The sequence below is a fragment of the Centruroides vittatus genome, unplaced genomic scaffold (assembly GCF_030686945.1).
Source record: "Centruroides vittatus isolate TY-2023 unplaced genomic scaffold, ASM3068694v2 contig_1427, whole genome shotgun sequence".
Classification (NCBI taxonomy): Eukaryota; Metazoa; Arthropoda; class Arachnida; order Scorpiones; family Buthidae; genus Centruroides; species Centruroides vittatus.
In genome coordinates this window covers 251833-279314 of record NW_027120893.1, presented here as the reverse complement: position 1 = coordinate 279314, position 27482 = coordinate 251833, and the positions used below count along the sequence as shown (strand labels likewise).

Sequence of the window (27482 nt, the reverse complement as noted above, 5' to 3'; positions counted from 1 at the left end):
ATGACGACGTCCATAAGTGTGTCAAAAGTGCTTGCGGGAAAAGGACATACTACGTATAATGCCGATTTCGGTGTTTTTCTTCAATTTAGAATACAATATTTGGCGTGGGAAACACCCTATTCATCATAATAATGGATTAAGTTTTAAAAAATGACAGTCTTTTTTATTTAAAATTTATTTGCTCAATAATCTCAAGAACTTATTTTTACATAAATATAAATAAGATATTTTTTACTGTGAAATAATTTGTTTGCATTCTGAATTACATAAAGGGATATAAACATTATAAACATCTGAATCATCATCATAATATAATTATATCATAAATTTGAACAGAAAATATTTCTCACCTGTAAAAATCTTTTCACATTTTCCTGAACGCCACATTCTAATTGTTTTATCTGCTGAAGCTGTTAACATAAGTCCTTGTTCAGGTAATATCTGAACTGCCCATACTGCAGCTTGATGACCCTCTAATGTTACTGTACATTGTTGCCCTAACCAAATTTTAGCTGTCTTATCCCAAGAACCACTCAAAACAGTTCCATAATTTCCAGCTGATAATGAACACACTAAAATAAAAATACAATATTTAACATTTTAAACGTTTATTATTTAATATTTGAGTTTTACACTTATATTACATTCATATTGAAAAACATTTGAATTAAAATTAATTCTAAAAAGTAAAGTTTATATTAATTTAAAAAATTCTTAATAAACCAAATGACTGCCATAATTAAACAGGTTATTTTTTGCTACTATTAATTAGATATTAAGTAATTTGGTATTAGAAGACATTATTAATTTTGATAAGAGATGACACCTAATTATAATTTTTGAATAGTCTGGAAGAAGAGAATCTGTCCAGAACAGGATTTGAATCCGCAACTCCCTCTTACCATGCAGTTCAAATCCCATTCTGGGCCAATTCAACCCAACAATTACTTCAAATATCAAATGAACAGCCATGTTCATTTGATATTTGAAGTAATTATTGGGTTGGACCTTGTTTTACTAAGTTTAATCCAGAGTGATTCCAACTAAAAATGAGAGTACTGAAATGCGAGAATTGAGAACAAAGTCTTTAGATGTAATCCTTAAGAGCTTGTATGACAAACAAGCCAATTCAAATCACAAGAATTAGTGTCTTGCTCAATAGAAATTCTAATTTTATAACTTTGTATTACTGTAATGCAAAGACTTTGAAGAATTTTAATATTCTTAATAATTATTCACTTCAATTTCTGTAATTACTAACAATGTTAATTGACTTGTTCTGAAACATTCCATACTTGTTAATTACTAACTGCACTGTAGCCAAAAAAAAGGCAAACTGGCAGTACTGGGTTACCTTATTCTCATTGTTTGCAAGAAATTACATTCACTGTCGTCTCAAAAACTCTTTTTCCAGAAATTCATTCAATTCTTAAAAGTACTCAATTCTGCCTCTGGTTAATTCCATCAAAGATTAATTAACAGAGATCCTGTATCTGTATGTTCCCTTGTCACAATCTTCATTTCACTGAAAAGGACCAAATTTGTTCCTAGAACACAGTTTGTCATGCTCTATGATGATGGGCAATCTTACTTATTTTTGTCCACAAGTGGAATTGTAATTTTCTACTTTGGCATAATTTGAGATAACAGACTCACATTTAAAAGTCACAATGACGATAAAATAAAATCTATTGCCATACATCAAGGTATACTTTGGAATCTCTGTAAACCCATTTCTTTAAAAAAATGTTATTCGCTCTATTTTATTTACAAACTTCCAAATCTGTCGTCAACTATGGTTTGTTGATTTGGGCCGTGATGGTCCCCACCTCTTTAAACATAATTTCCAAAGAATTTGATAAAATATATCTGCTTTTAAATAGATTTTGTAACCTCCCCTACACTCAATCTCCAAATGTTACCAGGTCTAGACTGGGCCTTCCTGCTTTTAAAGAAAGAATTAAATATTTTGACCAGTTTGTATACTTCAAATATTTTAATAGTTTTATACAGTACAGTTGGCTTAATACCCGAAAGAAATTTATAATATTCTTCATATATTTACACACCATTTTATAGATTAGCGATCTCACAGTGTTCTTATTTTTAATTTTTATTATTTTTTACGTGTACAGTACTTTCTTTCAGATTAAAAATATTTGTAAACAAAGTTTATATCATGCTTAGCTTTTTTTTTTATTCGTGTTTTTATGCTATATGTTGTTTTACTTGTAGTGTTTTTTTTCGTTTCGGGATTGCTTATTATCTGGGAGATGGAAAACTGTAGTCCTTACATGGCTTTTCATATGTATCAATAATAATAAAAAAAATACTTTAGTCAGATTAAGTTATATTCTTCATAACCAAAAACCTTTTATGCTTCCATATTAAACATGTTTCCAGTTTATATTAAAATTTAATGTAGAGAATCACTCTGATCGAGACTTCCGTCTAGGCAGGTTTCCATTTTATTCAGGTTCTGTTTTAGACAGATTTTACTGTATTTACATTTTATTTAAATATTAACAATATACCTGTTAAATTTTGATATAATCGAAATTTCAAATTTTATAGTTAAATACAGGTATACCTCGAGTTACGTCGTTCTCGATTATATATCGTTTGTCAAAAAAGTATATGGAAAAATAAACATCAAGTTTAAGTCATTTTATTCGACTTTACATCCGTCCGCCACAAATATTAAAGTCGTAATATCACTAGAAAAGCATTAAAAGCACATAAAATCATATTAAAATATGTACATTTACAGTAAATGTTAATATAATCATCGTAAATCCTAGAGAACGAAACACGAAAACATCTGTGTTTCTGTGTTGTCGTCTCGCGGTCTTTAAGTGCTCATTATTGGCGTTTTCCACCATAGTTTCGACTTACGTCGCCTCTCCTGGAACCAATTTCCGACGTAAGGCAAGGTATACCTGTATAACAGTCTGCAAATATTTAATTTTAAAAAATATAAATGTATATACTGAAATATAATTACAGAAATACAATGATAGCTATATATAATATGCATTTTAAAAATTTTATAATTAAAATTTCATAAACACTTTAATTAAATAACATGTATACCTGTTCCAGCATGGCCCAATAATTTGTACACTGGCTGCGGTGAATCTATACTAAATCCATAAATAGCACAATCATTGCAACCAGCCAGAATAAGTCCAAAAGGATATTGATCACTTGGAGGTAGTGCACATACACTTGAGACATATTTTGTCATTCCAATCATACAATGAGCTTCTGAATAATTGACTTCATTACTGTAAAAAAATTAATCCAATAATTATTTTACAATCATAAGTTATTTCAAAGTACAGTGTACTATCAATAAATCCAAAATCATTTAGATTAATGAAAGTTTGAATTTACAGTTGAAGCTTTATTCGAAATTTTTTTTAAAAATTACAACTGAAATTATCTATAAAACAACACAATTTTTAAACAAAGATCATCATCATCAGTCTCCTTATAAAGATTATCAATCAATATCATGATTCATGTCAAATACAATCTGCTTGAATTTGACAAATGTGTTTTATTATTTTGATCGAGAAGAAAATCTATATTCTAACTACTGCATTACATTCTGGACTGAGCATTTTTCTTGGCATCAGAGATAAATAAAAATAATAAAAAATTAATTTGGATGAAAATATCAATAGACAAAATAATCAATGTCACAATGTCCAATACGACATTTATTCAAATTAAGATGTTGAAAATCTTTAAAAAAATATATTCAAATATATAGAATAATATTTGAATACATTTCTATACCACACATGTAGATAAGTTGAGGATCACTAATAAAATTTGAAATCCTCGTGAACAGGTATGGATTCTGAAAGCAATAGCTAAATTGCAATTTTCTAACTTGTAATTTATTGAGTACAGTTTTTCCTTTGTCCAAAAAAAATCACCAAGAATATCTTTTCAAAACACAAAACATTCTTTGCACATTACAAGCATCTGCAATCATAATTTTTTCTGAAACTATCAAAAGGTACACACATACATAGTTACAATGTATATACCATATCACATGTACATATACACTGCACCTTTAGTCATTTCTATATATCAATCTACACATCAATTGATATGATCAGATGCTCCTATTTTTACTTTCCTGGTTCTGTTATATATAACAGAGAGAAAGTATGGCAATCAGTCAAAAATGACCCCCCCCCAGAATTTTACAGTTTTGGACTCTGGGAATCTTAAAATGTCGAGAAATGCAAAAAAAAATTTGGGAGTTTTTTCCTGTATATATATGGATATTAGTGTGTGCACATGTGGGTATGATTTTGTTCAACCTCTTTGAAGCTTAATAACTACTGTGCTTTTTGTCAAAAATTTCTGAAATTTTATAGGGAGGTTTGTTTATTAGGGAGGATTGATACCATTAAAGAGTGTCATATCTCCAGTAGTGTTCACAAAAATTTCAGTTAACACAAGAAAATTTTGCAATTTTGGCATGTATCCTTAAAGTTGCTCACCCATCATAGAATATTCATCAGTGATAGTTTGTTAGGAAGATTATGCTTTCACTAAAACCCAATAAATGTGTATTAATAAAAATAATAATAAACGAATAATAATCACAATTGTTCATTTATCAATCATTACTACAAATATAATATCGAAATTTTTAAATCCATCATAAATTAGTAAAATTATACGATAAGTTAAAAATAAATATTATAAGACAGGATAAGTGTAAATACATTCCTGTAACATTCAGAATGTTATTAAAGAATGGAAGTTTCGTTTTTACATGTAACTGCAGTGGCGGATTACCCATTAGGTGCACTAGGCATGTGCCTAGGGCCTCATTGTTTCAAGGAACCCCAAAAATTATATAGCAAAGGAAATATGAAACTAACAATTTAGTGAATGTTTAAAAGCTTTAAAAAACTTGTTTATTATTAAAAGGTTTTATTGTTTTTTTTAACGTAAAAAGTACTTATGTAAAGGGCATTAGGAATGTAACTTGCTACTGTGTAAAAAAATACTTTTTCATCCAGATTTTGTATACAGTATTAACTACTGTGTAGAAAATCTGTTCTTGCCTAGCGAGATTCATTCTTTTGTAATTTTAACTTTGTCACTTCTTGAAAACTTATTATGAAAATAATTAAAAATTGGTTATTTCAAAATAATTCATCAGAAAATTATTTCCAAATATTCAATAAAGTAATAAATTAGACTTGGTGCTTAAATCAATTAATAAAAATAAAATAATTATATTAAGTTATTTTTTGCTTTACATGAATAACTTGATTGAAATTACTTAAAAATATGTATAGAAATTACAACTGACAATTAAAACAATAAATGATTATGTATTTGTTAATGTAATAAGTAAAATATATTAATTTATTAATACAGTAGAGCAGGGCTTCTTAAACTTTTTTATATAGCGACCCCCTTCAAGCTTAGGAAATTTTAAACGACCCCCTCCTCCATATAATGAAATATATATTAACCGTAGATGTAGATGTAATATCGCACTATTTTACAATGTAAATAAAATAAGGATTAAAGAATACGTACCCATTCATTTCACATATATATAATTGGAAACGTTGACGGGATATCGGTCGTAATAAAACACAATAAATAGAATGACATAAAACTATATATATATTTATTCAATAGAAAAAATAAACTTTTGTAACAATTTTTTTAATAAAAACATATTATTAACATCAAACAATATTAATGTGACGGATGTGATTGTTTATTTTTACACAAATAATTAAATCTAGGCTCAATTTGAGTTAGTGCAGATCGTAATAAATTTTCAACGTTTATTAAAGTTGAACGGTATTTTGATTTTATGTAAGTTAATGTGGAAAAGGCTGATTCACATAAATATGTTGTACAAAATGGCAGTAATTTGTTCATTGCCATTTCCGATAGTAGGGGATATTCTGATTTGATTTCTATCCAAAATTCATGCACAGGCACTTGAGAAAATCTGAGTCGCAAGGTAGTATCACTTGTTAATTCGGCAAATTCTTCTTGTGCTTTTAAGTTTAAAAAATTAATTTCTTCCATTTCAATTGAAAATGGATTGCAAATCCATTGTTGTGTATCGATATCATTGGGAAAATACCTATGCATGTAAACTTCCATATCCTTCAAATGATTAACTATAATTTTTGTTATAGGAGTATCTTTTTTTGAAATATTGTTACTAATTATATACTCGTCAGTAAATGGAAACATTTCGAGCGATCCACTTTCCACTCTGTTCTTCCATATAAGAATTTTTTTAACAAAGGCCTCAAGTTTATTTTTTAACATAAACATATTAACGCAGACTCCCTGCATTGATAAATTCATATCATTGATTTTATCAAAAATATCTGCCAAATAGCATAGCTTGAGAAGCCATAAATTATCGTGAAAATAATCGGCCAAATTAGAATTTTGCTCTGTTAGAAATATAAGAACTTCATCTTTTAAAGTTAATAATCGTTTCAAACTTCGACCTCTTGATAGCCACCTAACTTCAGCATGTAGCAATAAACTTGTATAATCCGAATCCATATCAATGCACAAATTTTTAAACAATCGACTATTAAGTGCTCGACTTTTAATAAAGTTAATGATTTTGACTGCATCAAAAAACACAGTGTTTAATTCTGGTGCAATTTTTTTAACAACAAGTGCCTCTCGGTGAATCATACAATGTGTAAATGTAATATGATCATTTCCAGCTTTAACAAATGCTGTAAAACCAAGATCTTGTCCGGTCATTGCTGCAGCACCGTCCGTGCACACACCAACACAATTTTTCCAATTTAATCCTTCTTTTTCAAAAAACTCATTTACTTTTTTATATATATCTTTTCCACGAGTATGACCTTCCAGAGGACGACAAAACAGTATATCTTCATGAATGCTTCCCTCATAAATATATCTTACAAAAAGTAACAACTGTGCCATATTTGAAATGTCTGTCGACTCGTCCAGTTGTATTGCAAACTTTGAGCTGTCTTTAAGCCTCATAAGAAGCTGTTGAAATTGATCATTGCTAATGTCTGAAATTCTTTTGGACACAGTGTCATTTGATAATGGAATTTTACTAATTTCAGCAGCATACTGTTTTCCATGAACAATTTCAGACATTCTTATAGCTGCAGGTAGTAAAAGTTGCTCTCCAATAGTAAAAGGCTTTTTCGTTTTTGCTATCAAATACGAAACTTCATACGATGCCAATAGATATTTATCATTCAAAGTAACATAATTCTCCAAAGTGTTCTTTTCTTTATTTGATGTTTGCAAAAGACGCTCAAAATATTCTATTGGCTTTTTTGATAACGTTGCATGTTTAGTATTCAAATGTCGTTGCAGTTTTGACGGTTTCATGCTTTCTGCAGCCAAAACTTCTTTGCAAATTAAGCACACTGGTTGTTCTTCATTGTTGTGAGAAGAGCATGTGAAGCCATACTGCAAATATGATTCGTCATATTTTCTTCTTTTTGTTTTGCTAGAAGTCGGATTTGAAGCACTGCAACTTGGTTGTGACGGCGTGGCAGACTTATTAGTTGGAATTTTAATTAGCCATTTATCCATGATGGTTAAATAATAAATAATTAAACAAAATGTAGTTGAACTTTAACGTAATAATTAAAAACACCAACTGAAAATTACACAGTAAATACACACATGTCACTACGAAGACAAAGCTGAGTCCAAACTGAAGTACAGGAGGGTCTAATGATGTGTTCACTTGTTTATAATCGATCAGCGCAAATCGCAACCGTCAATCTCGTAACGGTCAAATCGTAACGGTCAACTCTTTGATAACAGGTGCGTGTCTGGGAATTGTAACGGATAAGTTACGGCGGCGCTGATCGATTATAAACAAGTGAACACATCATTAGACCATCCTGTACAAACAGAAAAATAACTACACTCGAATCTTTACCAGTGCAATGACAACAAATTACGATCAGATCAACCCCGACGCATGGCGTGTTCAAAGTGTGCAGCGCACAAAGGCACCGTATCACAAAGACGCCGAAAAAGAAGCTTTCATTTAATTTTTTTTATTATTCTTTTATAAAAATAATATGCCGATTCGCCTAGCCTAGCTTGATTATGCTTCCGTATTGTATGTGTAAGCTGTAAGGCGACGCGGCGTCTGGGTACTTATAATCACTAAGTTATCTTGCAAACACTGACGCCGGCGGCCAGACATCAATGTCGAACGTTCAGTTGAAAATCGAGGAGCGCGTTGTATTTATTATTTTAAATGCTACTTCCATATTTTCATTTATAGGCCCTACATAACAGTTTTGCATTGCCACTTTTTTCAAAAAATAGTTATAATAAAACTACAATAGTATTTTGTATGATTTTTATTTGTATTTATATTTGTACGTAGTGTGTATACTAATTTTAAAATTTTATTTATAATGATTGAAAAGTATCAGATCTTTGCGACCCCCTTTCAGTAGTCTCGCGACCCCCCTGGGGGTCACGACCCACAGTTTAAGAAGCCCTGCAGTAGAGCATTGTTTATCCGAATCAATTGGGGGCTGGGGTTGTTCGGATAACCGATTATGTACGAAAAAATATATTAACCTATCCGATGTTGAAATGTTTCTCCATCGCGTGTCGCTCCGTGTTGAATTTTCGTCGATTTTAAGCCTAACGAAAATTTTTATAATAATAATCGAGACTATTGTATCGTTAAAAATTATTTCTTTATTTTGTACAAACAAAATAAATATATTGAAAAATATAAAAACAAAAAATTATACTTTAGAAGTTAATCTAGTATCAAAAACGTTCGATTCGGCATGACACAGTCCGAATGCAAAGCTTTCGGTTGACCGGTTTTCGGATAAATGATGCTCTACTGTACATCTTTGTATTGATTTGAAATATATTACTAAGAATTTTAAAAAATTAGTTTTTATATCTAAATATATAATTATAATTGCAATAAAGCATTTGTATCAAAAGTAAGGTTTTAAAATTGCAATATTTAATTCAGACAAGAACATAACTTATCTTTAGATAAACTTCTGCATAAATTCAAAACAAATTAAAAAGCTAAACTTCATAAAATCATAAAAGAATTACTGTCAAACTTTCAGCACGTTTCTAATTTCATTCACAAAATTTTAAATAAATTTTCCATTTAAATGTTCTAAAATGTCTACAAACATTTTTGTTTTTATTATTATTATTCAAACATTCAGTATACAAAACAAAATAATGGAGTGGAGTGAAATGCAATTTAAATAAAAATTATTAATTTAAAAATGTACCTAAGTACAGATTCAAACAAGTAAGCTTAGTTGCCAGTCAGTACATCAGTTCCTTACTTGTAGTTTCTACTTTTTGTAATCACTTAGCTTCTTAGCTTTAAAAAGGATGAAAAATTAGTCAACAAGAAACAATAATCAAACTGATTATTCTTTGACTGGACTTATTATGTATGTTCAATTACTGGTAACGGCCTTTAAGACTAAATAATTTATAAATATGTTCGAAACATTCCATGTTGGTACAGTACCTTGAAATTGTCACACTGATCACACAGTAATTCAAAGTTTACAAGTTTGCCATCATTGAGTTAGGGCTATCATTTTAAATGCATCTAATTATTGTTAGTCATGAAAATTTACTTTATAGAAATGAAAAACATGAGCTTATAGCTTATTAGAATGATAATTATATCATATGTCTTAACTGTAAAAGTTCTGTGAAATGTAATATCAATATAAAATAATTACTGAAAATTTATCAGCTTTCAAGATAAAAATTCAAATAGAAATGTCTAATAATATCAAATTAAAGTTCGGAGTGAATATAAAATACTGTAAAGGCAACATTCATGTGTATGCTTTTTTGGTTTCAGAAAAAAATTGCAAATGGCAGAAAAATGTATCTGAAATTAAAAAATGTGAAAAATCATTTGTACAAGACACACTCATTAGTGACTTTAGACAAAGGAAAATTGTTTGATGAGTTTATAATTGTAATATAACTGCTTCATTGCATAACTCATATCACCTTTCAAATTACCTTTTAAACATAAAACCCACAGGTAATCTGGAAAGTTACAATTCATGCAAAATATAAAATAAATAAATTTTTGTATTGACATTTTATTCAAAGCAAGAAATTTTACTGAGCTAGCTCTTTCACTATTTCCAAAATCTGGCAATGTTAGTTATTCCTTCGATTTGTGATATCGTTGTTTCAAGTCATTTACATTAAAAATATTCAGTTTTTAAATCTAGTTCCTATAAAATCTAGAAAGGACTTTAAAACTATATTTAAATACAGTAATAAAGTTTAAAATCAATCAGTTTTTGTCTTAAAAACAGCTTTATCTTTAAGCCAAATGCTCTTTTAACAACAAACATTTTTAAATAGTTTCCATACATTATTTTTACTTTGTGTTTTATTTTATTTATGTCTAATCAAGTATTACTAGAAGACTTATAATGCTAAACCCTCTCTTATATAAACAAATCTCTAATAAGATATGGTTGTATTTTATATATGTATTTGGAAGAACACTAAATGTGACCATCACTTAGCAAACAATACAAGTCAGGTCATTATTTTTCCAGATGTAAATAAGTTAAAATGTTTGGAATATTTTAAACTAAACTATTATCAACAGATGGGGAATATGCCTATCTATGGTCCATATTCTCAAATCATTGAGAATTCTCATGAAATAGAACAAGTACACTTTCTTGTAGTCTGCATTTTATGTTAAGAATTATGTTGAGTAATTTAAATATAATTGTAATGTTACAAAATTCTGTAAATTGAATTTTCCTTAAATCTGTATAATACACAGTTGTAAGTTATAAGCAATCATTGCAAACTTCCAAGATTCAAATTAGGCTATTAGGATTTCCATGTTCTATATAATGTTCTGTTATATTTTAAAAAAAAGCTTAATTTATTGCAGCCTCTTAAAACTGGATATCTAATCACTATAACACCATAAATATCTCTTAAAATCCAAATGGATTTTAAACATATTTGTTAAGTTATAAGGTTTTAAATTTGTAGAACTGCTTAAATATGGTCATTAAAAATGGCTGAAAGCTTTAGTTTCTGCTCATTAAAGTTAGAATAAGCTGATTTAAAAATAAGTGAGAGTGAGTGGAGTGAGTGTGTGTGTGTGTGTGTACAAGTGAACATGCACATGTCATATTTGCTAAATCAATTGATGATTTATATATAAATTGCTTATTTTTTTATTTATAACTTACTTCATTAAATCATATGCAAATCAGCAAATATCTGTGTACTGTAACTAAATTTTCAATTACACAGGTCTGCAAGTAAAAAACTGCATAGGATTTTTATACATTTTCTTATAGATTCCAACTTGTAAAAATGAAAAAAAAAATTCCATTTTGTCAATTTTTTTTGTTACACTCAAGTTTTTGTTTGTATTTAGTGTAAAATTTAGGTTGTGTAATTTCTCCCAACAGTTTCTGTTATGTTTGTGGTGAATACACAGTGAAAAGTCAACAAAAGAGACATAAGTGAGTTTGTGAAGAAAGTTTATTTTGTGTATTTCAAATTGAAACTTGAAAAGCTCAAGAATCAAGACAAAGCATGGGCTTCGCATAAGGTGTGCAGAAAATGCAAGGAAGATCTTTGTTTGTGGTTTAAGGGTAAGAAAAACTCATTTCGTTTTGGCATTCGTATGATATGGCATGAACGGAAAAATCACACAACCGACTGCTACTTCTGTTCGGTAGATGTTAAAGGATTTAATACAAAAAATAAAAAGAAAATATTTTACCCTAACCTTGACTCAGCTATTCTTCCAGTGTCCCATGGTTCTGAAATACCAGTTCCAAAACCCCTTCTAATTTAGATGACATCCTGAGTGAGTCAAAAGACTCAGACACATTACCAGGACAAATCTAGCTCAGATTTTTCTGTTGACGAAGGACCTCAACAACCTAGTAAGAGACTTAGGTCTTTCAAAAGATGCAGCTGAATTGCTAGGATCAAGGCTAAAAAACAAACCTGCTATCATCTGGGACCTCATTTTCGTGGTACAAGCATCGAAAGAGAATTTACTCAGTTTTTCTCCAAAGAAGGAAATCTGGTTTATTGTAATGATGTTCATGGGCTCATGAAGTGCATTGAAATAGAATATGATTCATCAGAATGGCATATATTCATTGGTTTGTCTAAAACTAGCCTCAAAGCAGTCTTGCTACATAATGGAAATGTATTTGCAACTCTTCCTAAAAGGACACTATTCATATGGGAGTAAACTACACTGACTTGGCTATGATTCTTGAGAAATCAAATATCAAAAGCATCAATGGATGGTTTGTGATTTCAAAATACTAACCATGTTATTGGGTCAGCAGGGAGTTATACAAAATATCCTTGCTTTCTTTGTTTATGGGATAGTAGAGCGAAACAGCTGCACTGGACAAAAACTGACTGGCCATCACGAGACAGTTTAACTCCCAGCGAAAAAAACATCAATACGACATTGGCTCCCCAGAAAAAGTGTTATTACCACCTCTTCATATTAAATTGGGGCTCATAAAGCAGTTTGTCTAATCACTGCCAAGAGATGGGGATTGTTTCAGATATGTGTGTTCCAAGTTCCCGAAACTGTCTGAAGCCAAGTTAAAAGAGGGAGTTTTCACGGCCCTGACACAAGAAAACTTTTATCTGATCCCCTCTTTTTGGAAACAATGGGAGAAAAGAAAAAAGTAGCATGGGACTCTTGAATGTAGTGCATAAGTTTTTGGGGAATACTAAGGACCTTGACTACAAAACCATCGTACAATGCACGCTGGCAGCGTATAAAGCTCAAGGATGCAAGATGAGCTTAAAAGTTCATTTCTTACACTCCCATATTGACTATTTTCCCGAAAACTTGGGAGCCTACAGTGAAGAACAGGGTGAAAGATTTCACCAGGATGTCCGTGATATTGAGAGACATTACCAAGGAAAATGGGATGTCAATATGTTAGCTGACTACTGTTGGATGCTTAATTGAGAAACTAGTGAAGGAAATTGGAAATGAGTTCGGAGAAGCATCAAAGAGAAGAAAAGGTTTCATATGAAAAAAGTAGACCTAAAATTGTGTATAAATATCAAACAATTTTTTGGTTAGTTGTAAGAATATACACAATAGAGCATCGATTATCCGACCCCCGATCAACCGTCACATCAGTTAACCGACCGCATTCTAGTCCAAGGTCCTAGAATATTCTAGGACCTTGGTTCTAGTCGGCAAATTCAATTGTCCGCTAGTGATGTGGCGCTACAATATTTGGCTATGTCTTGGCTACTTTATTATTATTTTTGTTAAATTTTGGCGTGTTTTAGCTGGAAACACTGGCTCGACCATGAAAGGGAGCCCAGTATTTAAATGAGGTTCAATTTTCTACTTTGTCTTTATTTTTGTATTTATTTTGTGCAAAATAAAGAAATAATTTTTAACGATACAATAGCGACGATTATTATTTTACAAAAATTTTGTTAGGCTTAACATCAATGAAAATTCAATGCGAAGTGGGTTAATAGCTATATGCTAATATACTAATATATTATACTAATAACGTATTTTTCATACTTTCCGGTTACCCGTTTTTTCAGTTATCCGACCAACCCCAGTCCCCAATTGAGTCGAATAATCGATGCTCTACCGTAATATATTTAGTTCATTGTAATAAATAAGAGTTTATCAAAAATTTGTTTTTATTTTGCAAAAAACCTCTATGTGATGGGATGTTATAGAAGTCATTTTTACAATCTCCGATCTTTAAAAACATGTAATTCAGCAAAAATATCCCATGCAGCTGGAAAAAAATTTTTTTTGCAGACCTGTGTTGTTAGAAGGTATACAACACGATCACACTGCTAATAGATGAATTTTATGCAGATAATATGCTTTTTTATGTTGTAACATAGACTACATTTTTTTCAATACAGTTAAATATTTATAAGGATATTTTATTACTATATTTGGAGCACTGATGCTATCGATGTCGGCAGTTAAAGATCAAGGTGGCAAAGGAGAAAAACGGTCATGTATCTTATTTTGAGGGGTTAGACTTAATGAAAATTTTTACCTGTTGTCATTGTCATTCACAATATTTTTAAAATCAGTAACACAAAAAAAAACCTTTCACACTTTGTTTCTAGCAGTTTAATCACTAAGTGTGAAAGGTTTTTTGTGTTACTGATTTTAAGTAGTTCTAGGTTTGAGTGCAGAAAATTAATATTTTTAAAAACAAATCTTACCCTAAAAATAAAGCATTTTGCCTTTTTATAATATAAAAATTATTTTTTAATAAAATCTCATAACAGGCAAAGTTGAAATTGTGTATAGCACTGTGCTAATGTGTCTTAGTGATTAAAAGAATATTTAATTTTAAAAAGTACAGAAATTTCTCATTATTCAAATTCATTAAAACTCCAAAACTTACTCCTTTTAAGCTTTTGTTATTATTTAAATTTCATATCATAGTAAAAGTGAAAATTATCAAACTTCCTTCCTGGCCTTCTTAACCCTTCTGCTGGTCGAGTGCCAGAAAAGCAAGAGTGAGAGCCTTTGCCAGTTTTTATACCGTATGTAATGAATTCAATAACTCTTGAAAAATTATCAATAATTTGATATATTTTAAAATTACATATTACCATGTACAGTACATTTTATATATATACACACATTTAAAAAAATAAATTCTTTCTACATAATCACAAGTTTGTGGTTTGTTGAAATTAAAGACTTTTGTTTTAATCAAAAGAATACTTTTCTTAAGATTAATGAAAAAATTTCAGACTTATTAATTTCATTACACTTGCTTTATTATTCTACTTTTCATAATATTTAAATTTTATTGACACAAATACACATCAATATTACAGAAAAATACATGCATAAGAAATTAAACAAAACAATAGAAATCTTAACATTAAAATTTTAATTAGAATCATTTTCATTATACAATTTTACTTATATAAAATTTGCATTTTATTTTAAAAATACATCACAGATCAATAAATATTTAAAACAAATTCCATATACTGGGGTTTACATTTACAATTCAAACAAACAAACTTGCAAGGAAACATGCAACTCGAAATTTGCCATATATACATATTTTTTCTTATTTAAAACATTACCTTAGATTGGAGATGCATAAGTTCTCAATATCGAATAACTCCCTGCAGTAAGCAAAGAAAAATTGAATTTCAAATTGAAATTACTAAAATGAATAATAGATATGCAGTATTAGTATTACAGGAAATTAATATAATAATATCATTTCCCAATTATATATTTTATGATTTCATTTATTTTAAATTATAATGATCAAATTTTATTTTTATGGCAATAATTAACAAATTTCTTAAATTATCAATTTAACTTGAGAGTAATATTTTACAAAACCATTAGGTATAATTATTTTTATTCAAATTCATTAAAACTCCAAAAGTCTTTAATAACAAATCAGAAACAACTCCTTTCTTGGAGTACAATATTTACCAACGCCAAAAAAAAAAAAAAAAAAATCAAGCAATTTTGAACTTAACTCCATTCTCAGAGATTAATACTCTGTTACAGCCATTCCCAATGTTTTTTTGGCCATGGCCAGCTTTTTGCAATGTTCATGCCTCATTTTTTTTTCTGTTGCCATATATTGTTATGATTTCAGTAAACATATTGAATCAAATGTATATTTCCACCACCAAAAATCTCCAGGAGTGGGAGAAGGTCTTTGCCTCCCTATGATTAATGGCAGCACATTCTGTTAGATGTTAAATGCCAGCTCTAATTGGACCATTTTAAAACATTTGGTAAGAATAGAAATCTACAAAGCATCCTTTAATGATGCTGCCATTAATCATAGGGAGGCAGAGACTTTCTTCCATCATACCTGGCTTGTATAAAGTTTCCTTTCGATCCAGCAATCTCGACTTACAAACCATCTTCCGAGGATGACATCATTTGTCATATGTATATTCTATCCTGTAGAATTTGCCTAAGTTCATTTTAAAAAAATCCTGTTCTATTTCATCAACCTGAAGATGATAATTTAAAACTGTCAAAAACATTTGTTTCTTGCATTCAACTTTATTTGTTTTAGATATTCCGATTTTTGTGCATATTTATTCATGTATCATATACAGTTCTTAGAAGATTATGCTTACTAAAATATTGAAAATAAACTTTCAATAAAAAAAAAACAGGAAATTCAAAAGAAATGAAATAAGGAAAGTAATGAATTATAAACACAAGAATAAACTGATCAAAAACCACAATGGAAAAACATTAATGATAAAAAGGTAAAATATTTTAAATTTATTTGTATATTTTCACATGTTTAATATGAATCTTGGGTTGACATTCTTGATAAAGCTGATGTTCTTGCAAACTTCTCTTATATCTGACTCCAAATTGGACAATGTCATAGTAAGAGGTCATTCATTGGCTTTCAGTCTGCTAAGGAGACAACTTTGCTAAATCCACATTCAACCAAGTATTTGAATGAAAACTATTTTGGACCTCCTATTTCCCACAATTTAGGAAATCTCTTAGATTTTTAGGTAAAATGAGATACCATTTACATTCAGTAAATTTTGCTTGTGCCATTATGTCACTTTAAAGCTATACTAGACTTTACTAAATTTCAGCTCTAACATTGTTAGGTTGTGTATTAAATGGATCCAAAATCCAAATTGGAAATATTTCTTTTCTAAACTCACTTGACTGTTACTGATGCATACAATCACTGTATACTTCTACAACTAGGACTGAACTAAAAGACAATAGAGGAAAGTAGGCAGTCAAAGCCAGAAGGGCTTTGCCTGCTCTTATCTTAAATTGTTTGTAAGTGATAATTTTCATGTCCTTCAATGGAATTTCTGTGCAGATGAGGCCCTCATTTTCAGATAGTACTGAATATTTAGGAGGTTATAAATATATAAACATACCAGTCATAAAACGCTTAAGCATAAAACTTAAGTAATGTAAATTCTTAGGCTATATGGTCACCACTAAATCTTGTTGTCATTATCTTCTATTGAAAAAATTGAATTATGGAGGTGTTCCATTTTTAATTGTTTGTAGCTCCCCTTTATTTGTTTCATCTTTACTCCCTTCAGTTTTCTGTGTTCCTAACCCACATTGAGAATGGTTGCTCTGTTACTTCTAAACTGTCCAAAAAATTTTCTGGCAGCTGGAAAGCTAATTATGGCATTGAGTCAAGAAGGAATGAGGAAGGAAGTGAAAGTAATTTTGAAAAATGCCATTGAGAAAATGACAGAAGGAGAAAATATGAGAGATATAAATACTTATAGATTTATAAAAAGTTTAGAGGAAGAGGTTATTAATATTAAATATTTGGAAAGTCTCCCAATAGCTGGGAGGAATGTCTTGAATGGGAGGAAATAAAAGGCTGAAGAGAATAAAGCAGATAGAGGGTGGGGACAGAGCCGGATTTTAGGCGATTGGTGCCAATCGGGCCCCGCGCTTGAAGGGCCCCCGCATCACATCAAAATTTATATATATTTAAAAATAGTACATGTTACAAAAATAAATATCCAGGTATATTTTTATGAAAAATAAAACAACATATTTCAATATGTAAATTAACTGTTAATTAATTTTGTTATTTAAAGTTTGAGGGGCCCCGCAAAAAAGAATTCAATCGGGCCTCGCAACTATTGGATCCGGTGCAGGGTGGGGAAACTAGATTTTTGTGCAATAAGTTGTTCTTGGAGTAGGAATTGTTTTATCTAGTGACAGTCAGGATTGATAGATGTTTAAAATCAGTGTCAAAGTTAATAAGAATTTGGTTTGTAAGTATTGTAGATTTTAAATTGTTGAAAGTGTTAAAATATATTGGCAGAGAGCACTACATTAGCTTAGATGTTAATAGTTGGCTAATGGATGTATGATATGTTTGGAACCTTAAAAATTTTGTGTTCTTAATTTAAAGAAATGTTCTATATAACCTGGAAAAAAATTTATTTAACAAAATAATTAACAATATTCTAATAGAATGTGATGTCTTATTTATATAGAGAAAAATTCCATTACAAAAAACACCAAGATATATATCAAACTTGTATTACTATTACAACGTCAAATACTATAAATACACTGTTTTAAGATGCTTCAAGATAAAAATAATCAAAGAAAACACAAGAATTTTATAAGATACATAAATATTATGTACTCCATAAAAACACACATAAAACAATGTTACAGATATTGTTTGAAATTGCTTTAAAATTAAATATTAATCATAATAATAATCTATTATATATTCAATTTTCAATTAAATTATAACAACAACTTTATATTTTAAAATTATACATTATATTTAATAAAAACTTATTGATAATTATATTAGATACCACACACAGGGCATTTTTTTTACTTCTATTAAATGTTTCTTTTTAAAAAAATATATGTTTTAAAATTCAAAAACAAACATCACTAAAACCAAATACATTTTAAAACTACAAACCAACCAATGCTATATGTCATCGGGCTAGATAATGGCACCTAACGTTTCCCTTTAGTACCAAATTGTTTTCATAATTTATTAGTATTATAGCAGTTATCTAGCCCGACGACATATGGCATTGGTTGGCTTGTAGTTTTAAAATTCATAAATTTAAACATATTAATTTTTAATTGAATATCAAAATTTATGTAAACATGAATCAAGACAGATATTCATTTTATATTCTACAAGTAGAATATAAAATGAATATCTGTCTTGATTCATGATCAATATCTGTTAATATGACGGTGATGATAATTCTGACAATGTTAGCTACAGAAAGAATTAGACTCTACAGAAAAATATCTGTTACAAGTTAGTGTATTTTCATACTTTATATATTGATAAAAAAAAAGTTCTAGTCTATATGCTATTTTTTAAAAAAATCTTAATTTCTTAAGTTCTTTAAATAAGCATGTGAAATTGTCTTTCAGAAAACATAAATTGAATATCAAATATATTTTTTTAATGTTAATATATTTATATGATATGCATTTACAGTTTTCTAGATAAATTTTAGTGAATAAAAAAGCTAAAATAATAAACATCTGTTCATTTAGTTTTCTTATCATAATTATTGAATTTAGCGAAAGCACAGATCAACATATTGATTTATTTTTTCACTGAACATAGTTTATTTTAGAAAATCATTGATAACGTAGCAGAAAAGCAATACAAAAAAAAAAAAAAATATATATATAAAACAGTATTGAGTTGCTATATGTAGAAATGTAATTCCTATTGAAACTATTATGATGTAATTTCAAAAAGTATTAATATGATGAAAATCTATTAAATTTTTAGTCATTAGCAATTTTTTCCTTATAAACTTAAAAAATAATAAGAATCCATTCTTTGAAGTAATAAAGCAGATTTTTTTATGTATACTATCGTATTGTTTTAATATGGAAGATAATTGTGAATGTTAGATTTGAACTCCTAAGTCTTACTGATAAATTTAATAAATATCCCACTCCTCCTTTATTATTAATTCACCAATAATTCTAACCCTCTAAAAATAACTTTTCCATTCAATTTATAATCTTCAGAAAATTAGTATATTTACTTAAAATGTAAATCTTGATTTATAACAGAAGTCCAGAAATTTATTAAAGAAAAACATTTCAACACTCATCTCCAGGATTTGTACTTTATTTAATGTTTCTTTGATGTTTATTCAAACATATTTTACAAAAGATATATTAAACAAAAAAATTTTGATGATTTATGAAGTACAGTCTGAAAAGTATTATTCAAAAGTAAATTTTTACATTTTATTTTATTTTAAGCTAATTTTTAGGCCTATGTTTATTTAATTCATCAATCAAAAATTCAAACAAAACATACATATCGCATTCATATTTCGGTTCTTTTTAGTTAACAGGATGCCAGAAGACTATCACAAAAGACTATTGCATTTAACAATTTAGTTTGCGTGACTATGCCAGCTTTGAGTAGCCCACTTGACTGTTCATGGAGTACTTTATGTTATATAGTTTTAGAGGAGTGAGTCCCTACCCAAGTGTTGAAGTGTGAGCAACAGCGAGCACCAAGGTGCACATCTACATGCGAAGCATGTAAAAAAGACGGTAGACTGATAAGTGCTAAAAACTGACCTCTGAGACAAATATCTCGTGAACAGTCAACAATTCTGGGGTGGTGTGAAACCCCTAATTCAGAACCCATATTTCTTATTCGATATATTCTATAGTACTGTACAACCTTGATTATTCAAGGCAAATCTACAAGTGAATACATTTCTGTTTAGTTTTCTTACACTGTAATTCATAAAGTTTAAAAAGATAATATGTATCAAAAAATAATTTGTTTCTGATACTTTATCATTTAACTTCAGTGTGAGATTACAGGTGGCAATGTGTTGTTTTGTGGCACCCACATATTTTAATGTTCTGTCAAATTGGTTGTCTGTAATTGGTATAGAATACATATGATTAACAGGAGATTAGAATATGTTGGCACAACAACATCACATATCACCACCTGCATAAAGGAGCATAAAAGTTCTATAAAGGAATCTAAACTGCCATGGTCACCTGAGCCAGTGACCCTGAAATTAAGGAAAATTTTCATATCTGAATGCTACACCACACAGGCAATAGAACACAACTCAGATTTTTAGAGCTGTTAGACATTTATAAAGCCACTGCAAGAAATGCAGCCATTAACTTCAAGAACACAAATTTGTTTTCATTAGCTTGGAAGAGCTGCTTCTTGACAATCACTCAGGCTATGAGGTCGTTGAGGTAACCAGTCCACCAATCAATAAGCCTCTGTATTTTGAATCAAGGTATTCCATCTCATGCAGTTTAGATTTAGAATGTTAAGAGCCCTAAGATGTCCACTTAATATGGAGGAAAATGTTCACTAACATTAGTTTTTTTTACCATTTCTGCTGTTTTTTGGTTTGTGCTGGTAGTTTATGTAAAGTTAACCAGTTTTTTAGCAATCAATATTTTAAACAAACTGAGTGATGTTGTTGATTATGTAAACTATGTTTTACTTATATTTTCTTTTATCATAAAAAAACCAAGGCTTGGAGAAAACATAACAAAAATTAAGGAATTGAGTGCAAGTTTGCTTTACAGATACTATCTTGATGTGGAATATTCATTTAACTAATTAAAATAAAAATAATTGAAAACACCTTAACAAACAGTTCCATTATTTAAGGACTTCCTTTTTAAGGATAAAAGGATAAAAAGTTGACAATAATATAAGGGGTAGCTATGGGAGAGACAGCATATACAAATTTTTAGGATGATAGCAAACTAAGAAAGTTGGTTGCTGATGATATGACATCACAGACTGACCTCATATCTTCAGTACATCACTAATTGTGGAAAGCTTGATTTCTAGAGACATATATAATGTCATGAAGCTAATTTGTACATTTAACTTTTTCAAGATTTAACCAGTTAGAAAATAAATAAGCCTCACTTCTTGCCCAGAAAACATGTCTCTGAGCAATAAAAACCTGTTAACATTCGACAATGTTCAGACACACAGACAAGTTGCTGAATTTGTAGTATAGCGCAATTTGTAAAGAGCAAAACATAGATGCTAGTGACATGATATAACAGGATGCAGTGCAGTTTCACAACTTTTATTAAAAAGAAAGCATGCAAGAAAAAACAAATTATCATGGGTGCAAGATTAGGTACAGAATTGGCATACTCAAAGACTATAGGCTTCTTCAGGAATTAAGAGCCACTAATTTTCACTAATGGTAAAAAAGCATGTTTTTTTGAGTACCCTGTTGTAATCATACTATTAAATTGTATCACAAATTTGTTCACACAGTTAAATTAATGAAATTAAATATTGTCCAACTGTCCATGAGCAACTATCTTCCATTTTTATTTTTGTGTTTTAAACAAGAGCTGTACTCATATGATAAATCTATGTGCACTCACTGGTTACAGCAAACGACAGGGAGACTTTCTCCCAAAAGTCAAAGCAATTTGACACCCCAACAACCGTTCTCCCATTACCAGAGATAAGGATGTTGCTGGGCGACAGAAAAACTTAAGGACTTCCTCTTTAAGGATAAAGGATAAAAAGTTGACAATAATATATCTCCCACAAAAATCACCTTAAGACAATAATCATGACAAACCTGAAGACACACTAAAAAGACTCAAAAATGTTTCTTGATAAAATATAAATTTTGCTTTATAACAAAATGCAGGCTTGAGTAATTTATATACTATAAAAATATTTTATGAAGAAATTGTGTAAAAATTTATCAGTTCATATGTAAAACCAAAAACATCTTATCATTGGTGTGATAAACCCTTAGATATGTTGATTCGACTGGTACCGTTAGGACGTGCTTCACAGTTATAGATATTTTAATTAATTTAAAAATTTTCATAGATTTGAAAGTTTTTGAAAAATCAATTCATATGACCAGTTTAAATTAGTGAATACCAAAACTCATACTAAACCAGAACATCGCTAAATATTATTATATTAATCTACAAGTTAAAAAAAATTTCCATTAAAAATGTAATTAATGAGGTTTTTACTGATGGTATAGCCTCTTTTCCATCTGCATTTAAAAAAAAATAAACAAGCAGCAAAAACCCTTTAAGACAGTCTTTTTATTTAAACTTCTAACATTTTCAGATCTACTTTATTGACCACCTTCAGGATTTTTCCTGAAGGTCAATAAAATAGACCGAAAACGCTAGAAGTTTAAATAAAAAGACTGCATCTTAAAGGGTTTTTTTTTTTATGTTTGTTGATGGTACAGCATCACTAACATAGCAATGATATAAATAAAACAAGAAATAATCAAAATGTAATAGTATAAATACATCTACTAATTATACAATATTTCTAACAAAAATTCAACAATTATTCTGATTTTGTCATTTTATTTTATTTTTTAAAACTGAAAATCTATTTGAAAATGGCACTAATAATGTGTGATTTGATTCATGACATTCTGCTTACAAATTTGAATATATGTATTGAAATCTGTAAACAGAATACAATGAAACAAAATTCATAAATATCATAAAGATAAAAATGGTGTAAAAGCCACACAAAATTTTTAAAAACAATATAGATATATTAAATGTTAAATAAATACTGAAACATAATAATTCTGAATTTGAAAAAGTTCATTTATCTATATCAAGAGTTATCAAACTTTTTATAGAGATGCTCTTCTCTTCTGTAAAAAAATTAATGTGCTTGCTATACTTTTTGTAAAAGCATATTGATCTATAGCAGTGATTCTCGAACTTTTTCGATCCACCGCCCTCTTTGTTCCATAAAGTTATACCCAACGCCCCCCATGCGAGAAAGGATTGGAAATATTCTTAGGAAAACTTTTCTACGAATCTCACACTTTGTGCCCTTACCATACATTGTTCTCGACATCTGGAAACCATTAAATGCAATGTTTCCTCTTATCCGTTTGACAGAGGAAAGGGAACTTTTACCTTTGATCACCATTCAGTACCCTGCCTCCAGCACCCCACATAGATTTACTCACCGCCCCCAAGGGGGCGTTATCGCCCACTTTGAGAAATGCTGATCTATAGTATCTTAGTTTTATTAAAATAAAATATATCCCAAGACTTTGTTATAGTATTTTTATGGTACACTAATTATATTCTAAACAAAATAAATAAAAGTAAAATAGCAAAGATATAAATAAAATCAAATTCAGATGACATAATAACTACAATATATAGTTACAACCTCAATAATAACTTACAATGTAATAATGTTAACAAAAACAAACATAAAAGTTGTGTTTTTAATGTTATACTATTGAAACTAATAGATAGAATAGCAAGTACAGGTATCCCTCGTATAACGTGATAGTTATGTTCCGAAAAAGTGCCGTATTATATAAATCCATGCTATATGAAACAGAAGACTAAACACAAAACATGGGTTAAGTCCCAGAATTAACAAAAATATACTATTCTTTTTCATTACTAAAAGAAATATGTTTATTAAAGCAATCAATAATTAACTAACAATCACAGTTAAAAGTACTGTATTATGTGTTAATATTAATTTTAGTTAAGCAAGGGCATTTTCTTTTTACAAAGTGTCACAAAGAAAAAAATTGAACTATCAGTTTTCATTAAACCTGATGAAAGGCCTAAAACAATTTGAAAATTTCAATATTCTAAGATCTGTAAGCAAATTTGAGATAACACACATGCTTAGTTAAATCAAAAATATCAAATAAAGGAGTTTGCACTTAACAGTCGTAAAATTTTGTAGAGATCACAAATTCTCAAACTGCGTTAGTGAGAAATCAAAAACAACTGTTTCACGGGGGATATCCCTAATTTTTGAACTGTGTTAGAGCAAAACTGTGTTGTACAAGGGATACCTGTACATGGAAGAGTTATACTCAAAAATAAACATTATTATTGATCCATTTCTTTGTACTCCTAGAAAAGTCTTGTGCTCCACATTTGAAAACTACTTAATATAAACGCAACAAAAATAACTCATTAAACCAAATATTTTAAAGAGAGACATGCTATACAAAAAAAAAATGCTTAAAAATTAGAAAAAAAAAGGAACCTAACTAACAAGGAGAACCAGGGAAGTTGTCATCACTGATTTCAACAAATTTTTTATGGATGTGCAGTATTTATTTGTACTTAAATTATACCAAAGCTACATTACCCACTAATTAATTACAGTTTTCTTGAAAATGCCTGTAAGTTTTTCTAAAAGTACTGGTTCTAGGAAATTCTATAAATAGTTCTATTAATATCTGTGCAGAAGCCCCATTTCTATATTCATGATGTGATCTGATTAGTTAAGATCATATAGAAATGCTTTTCACATAACGGTTTCAATCTTGTGTGCAATAAATGTGAAAAGAAAACATTATTCTTGAATAATTTTACTTACAAGGGGAGCCTGGAAGATTGTCATCACAGATGAAATTTTGTTGACGTGTAGTATTTACTTGTACTTAAACTATACCAAAGGACTAACTTAACACAGGATTCAAACCTGTATAGTAACACTGTTCACACAATGCCTTAACTAATCACGCCACGCCATTAACACACAAAATGGTGCTTCTGCATTAACAGTTCTAAAAAACTTTAATCCTGATTTTCCTTGAGAATAGTGAAGTTGCAGACGAAGTTTTCATCTCTAAAACGTGAACATCGAGCGCCACTATCTTGTAAGCAGCACTCGACGTTCACATTGTAGAGACAAAAACTTCAGCTGCAACCTCGCTAATGCCCGAATAGCAGATCCTGCAGCTTTGGTATAATTTAAGTACAAGTAAATACTATACGTCAACAAAATTTCATTGGTGATGGCAATCTTCCAGGCTCCCCTTGTAAGTAGAATTATTCAAGAATAAATTTAGTTTCATAATTTTGAAATTTAACAGATTTTTCTGTAAACATTAACTAAAAACCTTCAGTTTAATTTATATAAAGTAGCAAATTATATTTCTTAAATATTTTATAAAATATTTAAGATCAAAATAAACTTATTAATAACAATTATGTTTCAGAACTTTATAATTCATCCCACTTTAAGTATTCTAATTCATTCAAGAATAATGGTATGTAGTAAAGTTTGACAGCAACATTTGCAAAAAAAGGAAATGATAAATGATAAGTTTATATAATAAATTACATTTTTTTCTACTTTAAACATTTTCAAACTTTACATTTTGAACGTATCCCGATGCACTTTAAATTTAACTTAATTTTATATATAAAAAAAGTATTAAATCCTTTAAGTTACGCATATTCCTTTAAATTAGATAGAAGTGATTGTAATATACCAGGAAAGTTGTGAATCATTTTTCTATTTAAAAACTCAACTACCACAACAAAGAAAGAAAGTGTTTTTCCAATAATCTTAAACTAACTACACATATGATTAACTTTTGACTGAAGAATAAACAAACATACAAACTTGTATGCATTAATCTTAAAACAGATTAAAATATATATAAAATTTCATTTATTTGTTTTCAAATTTCTTAACATTTCATACTTCATTAAAAATATCATAAATTGGATATTAAAGAACCTAATTAATTTTTGTAATATTTAATTATAGTTCTTGTTTGGATTACTTATACCGCAATATCATTGCTTAATAAAGATTTAAAACTTACAGTTTATGAAGAAAATAATAAAAAATAATTTATTCTAGTAGGAATAATGAGAGTTAACTTCTGATTAACAATTTGAATGTAGTAATAAGTAATTTAAACCAAAAATTCAAAAGGAAACTCTAAACTATTGCATATTCAGTGTTATCATTTAAAATATTGTAAGAAAATATTTAAAAATTCTTAAATATTTTATTTTAATTTAAATTATTCACTTATTAACTAACAAATTGAAAAGAATGTTTAATAGTGATGTGTTTGAATGATTACTTTCAAACAGATCATTAATTTTGATCAAAAAATGCATGTTCATGACCCTTATTCTTAAAGCACGGAATTTAACGTTTTAAATACTTATTTACTTATTTGGAGTCCATAATCTTATCGTACGATCCCTCGATCCTGTTATAATTCCTCCTTCTGGATAATATGCAGGAGCAACTGCTCTAACATCATCAGAATGGCCAAGGAGAGTACACCTTAACTTATAGAGACCAGCCATCTTACTCGCCGGTTATTCGTGCGACGACGTTAGACCCCTATCGGAGCCGTCCTCTACTAATAATTCAATTTTCTGATATTGATATTTTTATTTTATTTTTTTTTTTATTATAATTATTATTTGAAACACGGTAAAATTGAATTTTCCGTTATAAATTTTATTTTATACGTGATTTAAATTTTAGTTATTGCGCATCGTATTATTAAAATAATTCTTTCTTTGGAAAACAAATCATATATAAAAGGCCGGCGCTCTTTTCGTTTGCATAGAATGTTACTCAATAACCTTAGAATTACTTTAATTACTAAATTTAATCTAATTGAAATCATGCGATATGGATTATTATATTTATTTTTTCAAGCGGGGGTGCTGAAGAGGTATCCAGGCATTAATCATCGGCCTGATAACCGGGCGGTCAGGATGGCAGCACACCGCTGTAGGGGATTCGGGACGGAGTCCGGACGGGTCGAAAAACCTCCAGGAATTTTTCGGGGGGTGGTCCGTCCGGATATCTCGGGCCCTGTCCCTCATCACTCGGGCACCCCATTGTGGGCCTGGCCGAACCCATAATGGGCCTGCTAAAAAGAGGTCCTCTTAGTGTCACAGGGCGGGAAGAGGGGGAAAAAAAGCCCATCGTGGGTTCGTCCAGGCCCACAAATGGATTTCCTCCTGAAAAATTTATCGTTTATACAAAAGTTCAAAATGGCAATTTTTGTTAACAAGGAAATAACTTCATCTG

General features: G+C 29.5%; 1 protein-coding gene across 1 annotated transcript in view; it reads right to left on the bottom strand.

The window, feature by feature from the left end:
- The window catches only part of Plap (phospholipase A2 activator protein), a 48983-nt gene extending 22214 nt beyond the window's left edge, over nucleotides 1-26769 (bottom strand). The window contains exons 1-3 of the mRNA XM_067262292.1: nucleotides 26604-26769; nucleotides 3094-3287; nucleotides 351-572 (exon numbers count right to left, since the gene is read on the bottom strand). Coding sequence (XP_067118393.1) covers nucleotides 351-572; nucleotides 3094-3287; nucleotides 26604-26743 — 556 coding nt within the window. The 5' untranslated portion in view covers nucleotides 26744-26769. The remainder of the gene's footprint in view (nucleotides 1-350; nucleotides 573-3093; nucleotides 3288-26603) is intronic.
- Between the last annotated feature and the right edge of the window lie 713 nt (nucleotides 26770-27482).